Here is a 12,216-nt window from a genome sequence, read left to right on the forward strand (position 1 = left end):
ATATTCAGTTTTTGGCCCTCATTTTGCTTTTTCCTCTGGGATGCTCTAGACCACAGAATATATAGAATTCCTCAGGTTATGTCAGAATTGTGTGTAAAATAAGAGTTAATCCATAAAGACTATAGCAAAAGTTCTCTGACAAGTTAAATATGAGGGCCTTCTGACCTTGTGATTCATTCACTCATCCCTCACTCAACAGACAGGAGTTAGGAAACGGCTCTGAACAAAATGAATTAGAATCCTGAGCACCTGAAGCTTACATGCTGGTGAGAAGAGACAAGGTTGATGATAAATGTCAAGAGAGCAATAGAGCTGGAAAGGAAAGATGGAGTGTTGGGGCAGAAGGGGGTGCAATTATGCGGGAAGGTTGGGGAAGACCTTGTGAAGAGTGGTGTTTGAGCCAAAACATTAGCAGTGGCCTTAGGTGGGGAACGAACCTCTTGGGCCGAGGAGCCGGGAGTGCTAAGGCACGTTTCAGGAGACTTAGGGTACAGAACTCCTATTTCAAGTGAAAATTGCCAGAGAGGAAGAACAGATTAAAAAATTGAGTTTTCTTGTTAAAAAAAAAAAATCTAGGCTACAAGGTTTCTGTTGTCAGGTAAAAGCTCCAGAGACCATCCCGGGACCACCCTCACGGGTCCTCTCTTCTGGTGTGGTGGCTCCTGGTGATACCCGCTCCGTCTGTCTCCTCTGCTAGGCTCTGGTGTGCTGGACTGGCAGCCTCCCCTTCCTGTGTCCTCCAGAAGTTTCTGGGAGCCATGTTCCTCTTGTCTGTATTGATAATGGGTATGTCCACCTTCGCCGTGCAGTCTGAGGAGCACATGGGTAAGTAGTGACTCTCAGCTGGGAGGGCTTGCCTGCAGATTCTCTGGGGATGTTGTTGTTTAGTCACTAAGCTGACTCTTGGTGACCCCATAGACTGTAACCCGCCGGGCTCCTCCGTCCATGGGATTCTCCAGGCAAGAACACTGGAGTGGGTTGCCATTTTCTTCTCCAGGGGATCTTCTTGACCCAGGGATCAAACCCACGTCTCCTGCATTGGCAGGCATATTCTTTACCACTGAGCCACCTGGGGATAGGAGTTGCTTTTATCTAGGGAGTCTTTGTTGTTATCGAGAAGCAAGGTGTGGCCATCCATGCCTTGGTAGGAGACACAGTCTTCCCTTGCCGGTCTCCTCTGGTGGATGAGTTTGCTGTGGGCGTCAGTCACTCCTGCCAAAGGAACAAACCAAAGAGACTGTGCTTTTGCCCTTGATAAAAGGTGGCTTTGGATTTTTACCATCCAATGTGTTGGGACTAAGCTGAACTCAATCAAGATCAACTTTGAATGGCCAGCTGTCATAAAATAAAAAATAAGGCCAAACTTGAGACTTCCCTGGTGGCCCAGTAAGGTTAAGAGCTTGCCTTCCAATGCAAGGGCTGTGAGTTTGGTCCCTGGTCAGGGAGCTAAGATCTCACATGCCCCACAGCCAAAAATCCAAAACATAAAACAGAGACAGTATTGTAACAAATTCAGTAAAGACTTTAAAACTGGTCCACATTAAAAAAAAAAAAAATTCTTAAAAAAGACCAAAATTGTTTTGTTATCTTGTGAACCTAATTTAACTCTTCCCACCAAATGTAGATGGACCTTGTTAGCAGCCCTAATGTCATTATCTGGGAGCTTTGAGAGCATTGTGAGCTCTCAGATTTGTTGGTGGGGCCCCACATCCTCAGGGTACGTAGTGTGCCCGGAGAGACCCAAAACCTGACTGTGGATTCTCTGTCCTTCAGTGGCCGCAGGAAGCTGCCGATTTTACGGCAGGCACCCCAAAACAAGGTTCAAGGTAGAAGGGGAGCCTTTGGTCTTGACGTGCCCCCAGGTGCTCCACTGGGAGTCTACCAGCGCCCATGTCAACGTGACTTGGCGTAGAAATGACTCCGCCGTGGCAGTCCCAGGGGAAGAAGAGTCGCGTGTGTGGGTCCAAGACGGAGCTCTCTGGATCGTGCCAGCCTCCCAGGCAGACTCCGGCACCTACATCTGCACTGTCAGGTCAGCCCTTGGGGACAAGAAGAGGGGAGGGGGCTCCTCCACAACGGATGCTTGCATGGCATTGCCATAACAACCTGGACTTCCACATCCAGCCCATAGGTGGGAACCTACTTTCCGCCTGCCTCACTGTTCCTGAAATGCCTCCTAGCAGGGAGCCTGTCCCCATACGTCCTCACGGTGCCCGTTCTCCCCTTCACTGAAGTCTTTGTCTAAGTATCACCTCTAGGAAGAGGATGTCCCTGGTTACTTTGTCTAGAGCGGGATTCCTGTCACTCTCTCTCCTGAACCTGTAGTTCTTTGTCTCCATCTGACACACACGTACTGGTTTGATGTATTTAAGGACTTGTCCACCCCGTTAGAACATACACTCCAGAGCGCAGGGACGTGGTTTGTTTTGTTCACTGCTGAATCCACAAGGACTTAAGGAATACATGCAGAACCCTGAGTAGGATTGGGGACGGGGGTGAGACTTTAGGAAGCAGTTAATCCAAATGCTTATGGGGCAGGGAGACCCAGGCTCATAAAGTTCTCCCAGGTGGTGGGTGTGGAGCTGAGGCTGGAACCCGCAGTTCCTGACATGGGACTTAGATCCCCCTTTTTTGTCCTGTTGCGTTTTTTCCTCTTTAATTGTGGCGACACAAGGATAATATAACATTTACCATTTTAACCTTTAAAAATTTTTTTTTTTAATATTCAGCTGAATTTATTTTTATTTGTTTCTAAATTTTAACTGGAGTGTAGTTGCTTTAGGGCTTATCCAATGGCTCGGTGGGTAAAGAGTCTGCCTGCAGTACAGGAGACACAGGAGACGCGGGTTTGATTCATGGGTCGGGAAGATCCCCTGGAGGAGGAAATGGCAACCCACTCCAGTATTCTTGACTGAAAAACCCCACGGACAGAGGGACCTGGCAGACTCTAGTTCAAATGGTCGCAAAGAGCTGGACATGACAGAGTCACTAAGCACACGCAGCTGCTTTATGGTGTTGTGTCGGTCTCTGCTGCGCAGCAGGGGCAGCAGCTGTGCCTATGCATGCATCCACTCCCTTCTGGGCTTCTTCCCATTCAGGTCACCACGGAGCACTGAGTATGCTTCCTGCGCTATGCACTGTGTTCCCATCAATTGTCTACTTCACACATAGCATCAATATTGTATACGTGTCAATTGCAGTCTTCCAATTCTCTGTTTCTATTAATACCACCATTTTGCCTCTGCCTTTTCCCCAGTTCTAAGGTCTTGATAGAATGATGATATTGAGATTATTGTTAGACCAACCAAAAACCCAAACAAACTTACCAAGCTCATTTCCCCCATGCAGTACTGAAAAAAATACTTCACAGATCTTATCCAAAGATCGTAACAGTTTCCTGATATTTGATTTCAGTTGATACATGATTTCCAAGAGAAGTAAAGGGGATATTCTTTCTGTGGAAACAGTGGCTCTTCGGAAACAGCCTCTCCATCTGGATAAGGTTTCCTGGGCTAGGGATTTGGAGCATGCTGGGGCTGTGCTGAAGCACCCCCCAGAACGTGGGAGGGTGTAGACCCCTTTGAAGAGGACTTGGAGTTTCTTGTGTACATGTGCTAAGTCACTTCAGTCGTGTCTGACTCTTGGCAACCCATGGATTGTAGCCCGGTGGGCTCCTCTGTCCCTGGGATTCTCCAGGCAAGAATACTGGAGTGGGTTGCCATTTCCTTCTCCACTAAAAAGCTGGAATTTCTTCTTAGTGGCCTCGATGGCCTTGAAAGCAGGCTTGTGAAGGGTCCTTTGAGAAACATGCAGAATACATCACCATTCCTATATGGCAATTATGACGCGGTACTTCTTTTGCCCCCCAAAGATTTGGAAGGACAAGGGACAGAAATACGACAATACTAATGAGAAAAATACAGAATGAAGTATTCACTGAGATTGGGGAAGTTATTAATTTCATTTAGTTTTACTTTCATTCTTCCTTGCCATTTAGTATTCTTTTCTCCTCTTTTCAATCAGAAATGCGTCTTACTGTGACAAAATGTCCGTTGAGCTCAGGGTTTTCGAGAAGACAGACGCCTCCGTGCCTCTCATCTTCTACCCACAAATTATACCCTTGTCAGCCTCTGGGCTACTAGTTTGTCCTGATCTGAGCGAATTCATCGGTAACAGAACTGACGTGAGGATTCAGTGGTACAAGGTACGTCTCTAAAAGTTGCCATTTAATGAATACACGTTTGAAGAGCCATAGAAAAGACATAAAATACCCATTCTGAAGGCAATATGTTCACTCTTCTATTTCTGTTTTTTTTTTAAAAAGGACCATGATTAGTATATTCTATGCATCTTTATTAAGGCGTGAGTAAGCATCCTCAGATAGTGATTTGAAAAGACAGAGTGTGAAATGAATGCAGAATAAATAAAAGCTGAAGAAAGTAGCTTTTTACTCTATGCTGTGTCTATAGAAATTTAGAAAGAACTGTTTAACAACTTTATATACGTGTTAGTAGAGTTTTTGTAAAAGCACATGAAAGTTAGCCTTTGGGTTAAAGGAGTAAATATTGGTGTAAACACGATTTCCTATCTTGTTTGATAAATACCATTGTCAGCTCCCTTGTGTAGACCAGGGGTGGGCAAAAGACAGCCGCGGGCCAGTAGCTGCCGCTCCTTTGTTTGTTTTTTAACTTTTTATTTTGTATTGGAGTATATTTAATTAATGATGTTGTGATGGTTTCAGGTGGCCAGCAAAGGGGCTCAGCCATACATACACATGTGTCCATTCTCCCCCAGACTCCACCCCCCCCCAGGCCGCCACGTCACATTGAGCAGAGTTCCCTGTGCTCTACAGTAGGCCCTTGTTATTATCCATTTTAAATATTAGCTGCTACTCAATTTTGGATGTTAACTATCCAGTTAAGGATAGTGTTCACATTTTTAAATGGTTTAAAAAATTAAAAGAAGACTATTATTTCATGACCTGTGAAAATGATATAAAACTCAAATCTCAGTGTCTGTAAGTAATGTTTTACTGAGACGTGCTCATTTGTCTCTGTGTTTTTATGGGGCAGTGACAACTGAGTTGAATAGTTGGACAGAAGATATGTGGCCTAAAATATTTACTTTCTGATTCTTTACAGAAAAAGTTTGCTGACCCCTGATATAGACTGTGAGTTGATACTGAAAAGTACAGTTACTTTTTAAAAATGGATAGAAATGAACACTTCAGTAAAAAAAGTAGGTTGACCAATTGACAAGCATTCTAACTGCAAAATAGCCATAGTATGTCAAGTTAATATTGGAAACTTTTAAGTGATTTTCAGAGAAAATATTGAGTTGGCCAAAAAGTCCGTTCAGTTTTTTGTATAGGATGGCATGGCAAAGCCTAAACGACCTTTTTAATGAACCCAGTAAGTAGCCAGCTCTTATGAATTAGTCCGCCCAGTAGAGGAACTCTTGGTTTCGTCAAGTGAGAGATTTTGCCATAGAGGACAGAGCACCGGTTCTGGGGGTGACCAGTCTGGATTGGAAACCCTGCACCTTCAGTGACCTGTTGTCCAGCCTTGGTCAGCTTTTTTCCCTCTTTAACCTGTTTTCTCTGCAAGGGAGCAGTTCATCCCTCCCACCACCTGGGACTGTTTCGAGTTGACATGGAGCAAGTGTGTGAAACACCCTGGGCAGTGCTTGGTGTGTAAATGCTGGTGGACAGGGGCATCCTGGTAGCACTTAACGATGTCGGTTCCCGTCCTAAGAGTGCTGACCGTCGCTGAGCATGCACTGTGTCCAAGTCTGTTCTCAACTCCCCGACACGAACCCAGTGCAGGAGGGGCTGTTAACATCTCCATTTTATGGATTAGGAGAGGGAGACGCACAGATGTGAGTACTGTGCCCGAGGTCACTCAGCTGGCAGAGGGTGAAGTCAGACCTCTGACCATGGAGGCCAGAACGCGCACATCCCTGGCACACGGGGAACCCTGGAGACGTGTAGACCCTGGAAGAACCATGTGGCTCTGCCCTGTTTTAACTTTTTAAACTTAATCAACACACTAGAGACTGTTCACATTTGAAGTACACTAATCAGAAACCCACACTCTGTGTGTGTGTGAGTCGCTCAGTTGTGTCCAACTCTTTGGGACCCAATGGACTGCAGCTGGCCAGGCTCCTCTGCCCATGGAATTCTCCAGACAAGAATACTGGAGTGGGCTGCCAGTTCCTGCTCCAGGGGATCTTCCTGACGCAGGGATCAAAACCGGTCTCCCACATTGCAGGCAGATTCTTTACATCTGAGCCCTGTTTGAGTTTGTTCATATTTGATCACATGTGTTGGGAATGATGAAATCTCTTTTTAATTAAGTATATTGTTCAATTAGACTTAATGAGTCATGTGGCTGACAAAGTCTTCCAGTTATGCCCATGTTCTCATTCAGAATAAGTCTGTGAACTGACTCAGGGTTCTATTTGACGATTGCAATCGTCATGGTTTTGAAAGAGATGTTCCTGAGAACATTTTGTGCTCGTGAGGTATTTCCTCTGCTCTGCTCTGCAGTACCTTTGTCCAAAGTGCGGCTTCATGTCTCACACTGAGTTTTTTCTTACAAAATTTTCTCCATCTCTCCTAACTCTTTAACTAGAAATGATTCTTAATGTGATTACCGCAACATCAACTCTTGGGGGCATTCACCATGACTATATCATAGCACTCCTTTCTGGATGTTTCCCAGGGCCTATAGGCAGCAGTTAGGCCATAAATATATTTATATTTTAATGGCCTACTTTTTCAAAGAAGATAGTTTCTTTTTTTCCCATTGTGCTGAAGCAAACGTGCTTTAAACCTTGTGGTTAAACAGACCCAGCCATTTATTACAAACTTTTTATTTTGTATTGGGGTATAGCCAACTCACAAAAATCTTGTGATAGTTTCATGTGGGCAGTGAAGGGACTCAGCCATACATAACGTGTATCCACTGTCCCCTAAACGCCTCTCCCATCCAGGCTGCCACATGACATTGAGCAGAGTTCCTTGTGTTAAATAGTAGGTCCTTGTTGGTTATCCATTTAAAGTATATCTGTGTGCACATGTCCATCCCAAACTCCCTAACTATCCTTCCCCCCATCCTTCCCCCCAGCAACTATAAGTTTGTTTTTTAGGTCTGTGAGTCTATTTCTTTTTTGTAAATAAGTTCATTTGTATCATTTCTTTTTAGAATCCCCATATAAGCAATGCCATATGATACTTCTCCTCTTTCTGACCTACTTCACTCAGTATGACAATCTCTAGCCCCATCCATGTTGCTACAAGTGGCATTATTTCATTCTTTTCAATCCAGCCATTTTATTTTATATGCTAACAAACTCCCTCTCCTCAAAATACAGAGAAAACCATGCCTCAAAGGACAATATTTGCTAAGTGAATACCAAGGTGATTCTTGGGTTGCAAATTCAACAGTGATGCACAATACCGATGCTGTTCATAGCTTTTGAGATATCAGCTAGAATATAGTTTAACTTTTAAAAAAAACTTTTAATTTTTGCATTGGGATATAGCCGACGAACAATGTGATAGCTTTCGGTAGACAATGAAGAGATTCAGCCATACATATACAAGGATACAGTGTAACTTTGAAAACCATTTTCCCTTAAGGATTCTGTCCCTTTGGATCAAGACAACCAGAAGTTTCTCAATGTGAGGGGAACTCGCTTACTCGTAAACAATGTGTCCATGGAGGACGCAGGCTACTATACCTGTGCCATGACGTATGCCCACAAAGGCAGGCAATACAACATCACCAGGAATATCAAACTCCGAGTTAAGAGTGAGTACTTGCCATCAAGAAACCTCTGTACCCTGGTTCAGCAACAAGCATGGAAGGAAAAAATTAGGGCTCACGTAGAACTCTTTTTTACCCCCAGGTTGTTATTTCTTGATTGATTTTTTTAAAGAAATATTTTTAATTGAGGGAAAATTGCTTTACAATATTGGTTTGGTTTCATGTAGAATTCTTTGAGTGTCTTTGGTATGAGAGGAGAACAGATATGGCAAATCTCTTGGCACCAGGCTTATAAGACACTTGGAAGGATAGAAAGCTGGGTGATTTTATGAACAGTGAATCCCTGGGTAGTTGACAGGGTTCTAAGTCTGAAGTTAAAATATACACCACTAGAGGGAGCCTAACAGGAGTTCACTTGGAAGGTCTCTCCACAAGGTCCGTTTGGAAGGCTTGCACCTCGAGGGCGAGTCATCAGAATCCAGTTGCCATAACTTTCTAGGATGTGCATGCATGATCAGTTGGTGGGTTGTGTCCAACTCTTCGTGACCCCATGAACTGTAGCCCACCAGGCTCCTCTGTCCATGGGATTTCTCAAGCAAGAATACTGGAGTGGGTTCTCCTAATTCTAGGATACTAGGACTTTTTGGAGTTTTCAATGAGAAGTCTGTACATTGGTATAGCTGGTGAAAAAATCTCTCTTTTTTGATCTTCCCCAAGCATGTCTAGCCTGAAGGCTCAGACGGTAAACAATCTTCCTGCAGTGCAGGAGACCCAGGTTCAATCCCTGGGTTGTGGAAATCCCCTGGATTTGGAAATGACAAGCCACTCCAGTATTCTTGCCTGGAGAATTCCATGGACAGAGGAGCCTGGTAGGCTACAGCCCAGGGTGTCACAGAGTCAGGCACGACTGAGAAAACTGAGTGACTAACACACAAGCGTGTCTCGTGGCCCTTGAAACCAGGATTTGAAATAGCAAGGGCGCGCATTACATGAGTTCTACCTGAAAATAATGTGTGAACAGCACTGATTAGCAAGTCAAGTTTGTTCACTGTTTCTTCCACGCCTCCTACGTGCTGGGCATCAAGCTTGGTGCACGAGGCACACAAGCGGTGAAGTCCTGGCCCCTGCTCTGGACAGTATGGTGCTTCTCTTAATTTTATACGCTGAATAACTACACAGTCGGGGTCTTTTCAGGGCTTCCCAGGTGGAACTAGTGGTAAAGAATCTGCCTGCCAATGCAGGAGATGCACGTGATGAGGGTTTGATCCCTGGGTCAGGAAGATCCCTTGGAGGAGGGACTCGCAACTCACTACAGTGTTCTTGCCTGGAGAATCCCATGGACAGAGGAGCCTGGCGGGCTACAGTCCATGGGGTTGCAAAGAGGTGGGCATGACTGAGCAAGTGAGCAGACACACACACACACACACACACACACACACGGACATTTCAGATAGCTTTGAAACTATGTTCAGGCATATAATTAGTCTACGAAGGGAAAAGACTTTCTTCTCCCAGAGAATACAGAGATCCAGTCTTATTACAGGGGAAATCAAGTCTTCCATGAATGGAAATCTCTGTGTCTGGTGAGGATTCAATCGCATCAGCCCCTTGCTCCCCCGCAGAGGGGATCCCCTAGAATCCCGCCCCCCTCCACCGTTATCCTGTTCATGTGATACAGCACAGGAACACGAGGGGGCGCCAACCTACCTATTATCCTGTGTCCCGACCACACTGTGTCTCAGCCGTTTTCAAGGGTGGTCCTCCGCCAGCTGCGGCATCACTTGGGTACTCATCAGACACGCAGACTCTCAGGCCTCCTCCCAGACGTACTGAATAAGAAACAATGAGCAGCCCATGTTTAATAAGCTCCCAGGTGATCCTGACATGCCCTGGAGTTTCGACCCACGGATGTATCTCGTCCTTGGGGCATCTTTCTCCCCTGTCTGCCTCCCTGAAGCAGCCCTGTGATCTTGGAAGGAGGCGCAGGCTCCTGGTCGTGATCTCGGTCACAGTGGAGAAGCCGGCTGCTCTCTGGGCTCGCCGGGGATGCTGCCTAAAGCTTATCCCACTAGGGTTTCAGATGCTCTTTAGTGGAAGACATGAGGATGGAGCCGTGGTGGACATGGGCAGCCCTTCATCCACCCTTCGCTGTCCTTTCTGCCCCAGTTTAGATGCCCAGTTTCTTCAAGCTGCTGGGAGAACTGCCTCTTGGGGAGCTGGGCTCTGATTCCTCCACAAAGAGTCAATTTCCTCAATTACAAGCCCAGGTGGCCAAGCTGGGTTACCCCGTTTCTCTCTCAGTGTGGGGTTAGCAGGCTTCCCAGGTGGCCATTCCCAGTGGCACCCACCTGCCAATGCAGGAGTCTCAGGTTTGATCCCAGGGTCAGGAAGAGCCCCTGGAGGAGGGCATGTATTCTTGCCTGGAAAATTCCATGGACAGAGGAACCTGGTGGGCTACAGTCCATAGAGTCGCACAAAGTCTGACACAACTGAAGCGACTTAGCACACACACACGTGGGATTAGCATCACAAACAGGTGGTTCTGGATGTCGTGTGCCTTTTTTATTTTTCAGAAGTGACTCCAGGACTCTAGTGGCAGGTGTGGAGGGGGCTACTTTAGGGTGAGGAGCCTTTGAAGTAACACCCATCCCGTGGACATTGAGAACATTCCTGTTAAGGGTTCATTCAGAAAGCTGGGGAGTGGAATGGTTAATTGTTATCGCAGAGCATAGAACATCTGCGAGAGGAATGTGTGTATAACTGCGGCTTCTTCCAGTAATCTCTCTTCTGGGAAAAGCGTTGGCCAAAGAGCCTCAATTTTGTGGCTAGCCGGTTTCCTTTGCCAGACAAAAGCTGAGTCTCACAATGTCTGGCTCTGCTGCAAAAGAGAATTTAGCTAATTAGCTAAACAATAGACCCTGACCCTCAGCTCGCAATGAAGCGCTTCCTCATTGAATCTCCTTTCCTCCTGTCTTTCTCAGAAAGAGACGAGGAGACTATTCCTGTGATCATCTCTCCCCACCAGACCATCTCAGCCTCGCTGGGTAAGGACCATGTGACCCATGGGGGTGCCTGCAATCTCAAACCTGGGGCCCCGGGACCCCTGTGTCACCCACTGTGCCTGTCCTAGGGGATGCATGTCTCGGGTGGAGACCCTCCCTGCAAGAAATAACAATGTTGTTACCCCAGTGCGAATTAACAAGTGTGAGGGAACATTTTTCTTTGTCAAATGTTCATAGAAATGGCATTGTTGGGAAGCATGCATATTTAACTTCTTGAAAACTCTACCTACAAAAACACTCAATGTAAAAAATCAAAACATTCTAGTGGCCATTGTTAACTACATGAAAGGAATAATTGATGGCATGATGTCCCAGGCAGCAACTGAGGTGTATTTACAATATTAATAATTCACGTCACCAACATGTGGCTAATGCTAGCATTACAAGGCTCAGACTGCCCTGCTGGCTCCCTGGAGACAGTTTCTTATGGCTTCCTATCAGGTCAGTGGGTCAAGGGAGGTAATGCTTGTCAGAGGTTTTCGTTTTTCACCCTTTCACTGTTCCGGCCAGCACACACTTTCTTATCAAACACTGTGAAGTCTAATAAGATGTCTTTCAATGCCAACATCAACCCTGTGGGATGGTCTTATTTCTCCCATTTTCCAGAAGAAAAGATGCCTGGGGTGAGGGTGGCGGGGGTCATTGCCTCAGTGTCTGTCAAAAAGTCTCAGTTGAGTCTGGCTGGGGTTCAGACTCAGGCCTGTGTGTCTGCGAGGCCTGCACCTTTTGTGTGTGTTTGTTTTTTCTATAATCGTTTTTTAGGTCTTATGCTCATTTATTAAACCCTGGCTGCAGAGTTCTATCTATCCATCTATCAATCACATGTCTATTGATCCATCAATCATTTATCTATCCATCCATCCATCCATCCATCTATCTACCTACCTACCTATCTCTTCTGTTTGGTCTTAGGCTTATATTTTAAGGGCTTTCCTGGTGGCTCAGATGGTAAAGAATCTGCCTGCAATGCAGGAGACCTGGATTTGATCCCTGGATTGGGAAGATGCCCTGGAGAAGGGAATGACTACCCACTCCAGTATTCTTGAGGCTTCCCTGGTGGTTCAAACAGTATTCTCCAGTGTTCTTGCCTGGAGAAGCCCAGGCATGGAAGAGCCTGGTGAGCTACAGTCTGTGGGGTTGCAGAGTTGGACACAACTGAGCAACTAGCATTTATATTTTAAACTTTACTTGGTGACCATGGAGCCTAGGGGGGCTCTTGCAGATGCTAGGGTTGTGGTCTGACACCTGAGTTGCAGCTCCCAAGGCTATCTTGGCTCTCAGAAGAGCCTTCTGGAAGCCTGGGGCGGTGGGGACCCAGGTCAGTGCTGACCCTGGCTCCTCCATGTTCCCCAGCCCGCAAAACTGTACCTCCCACCCCATTGCTT

At 46.0% G+C, this 12,216-nt stretch overlaps 1 protein-coding gene across 8 annotated transcripts in view; it reads left to right on the forward strand.

The window, feature by feature from the left end:
* The window catches only part of IL1R2 (interleukin 1 receptor type 2), a 37,070-nt gene that overhangs the window by 17,453 nt on the left and 7,401 nt on the right, over positions 1–12,216 (forward strand). For 7 of the 8 annotated variants that reach the window (XM_055539505.1, XM_055539508.1, XM_055539501.1 and 4 more), the window contains exons 2-6: positions 698–825; positions 1,774–2,032; positions 4,024–4,204; positions 7,643–7,814; positions 10,751–10,813. In XM_055539505.1, coding sequence (XP_055395480.1) covers positions 759–825; positions 1,774–2,032; positions 4,024–4,204; positions 7,643–7,814; positions 10,751–10,813 — 742 coding nt within the window. In that variant the 5' untranslated portion in view covers positions 698–758. Of the gene's footprint in view, positions 1–5; positions 267–697; positions 826–1,773; positions 2,033–4,023; positions 4,205–7,642; positions 7,815–10,750; positions 10,814–12,216 lie in introns of those variants that run through there. The other variant, XM_055539503.1, reaches the window with a different exon arrangement.

The sequence above is a fragment of the Bubalus kerabau genome, chromosome 11, assembly GCF_029407905.1.
Source record: "Bubalus kerabau isolate K-KA32 ecotype Philippines breed swamp buffalo chromosome 11, PCC_UOA_SB_1v2, whole genome shotgun sequence".
Classification (NCBI taxonomy): Eukaryota; Metazoa; Chordata; class Mammalia; order Artiodactyla; family Bovidae; genus Bubalus; species Bubalus kerabau.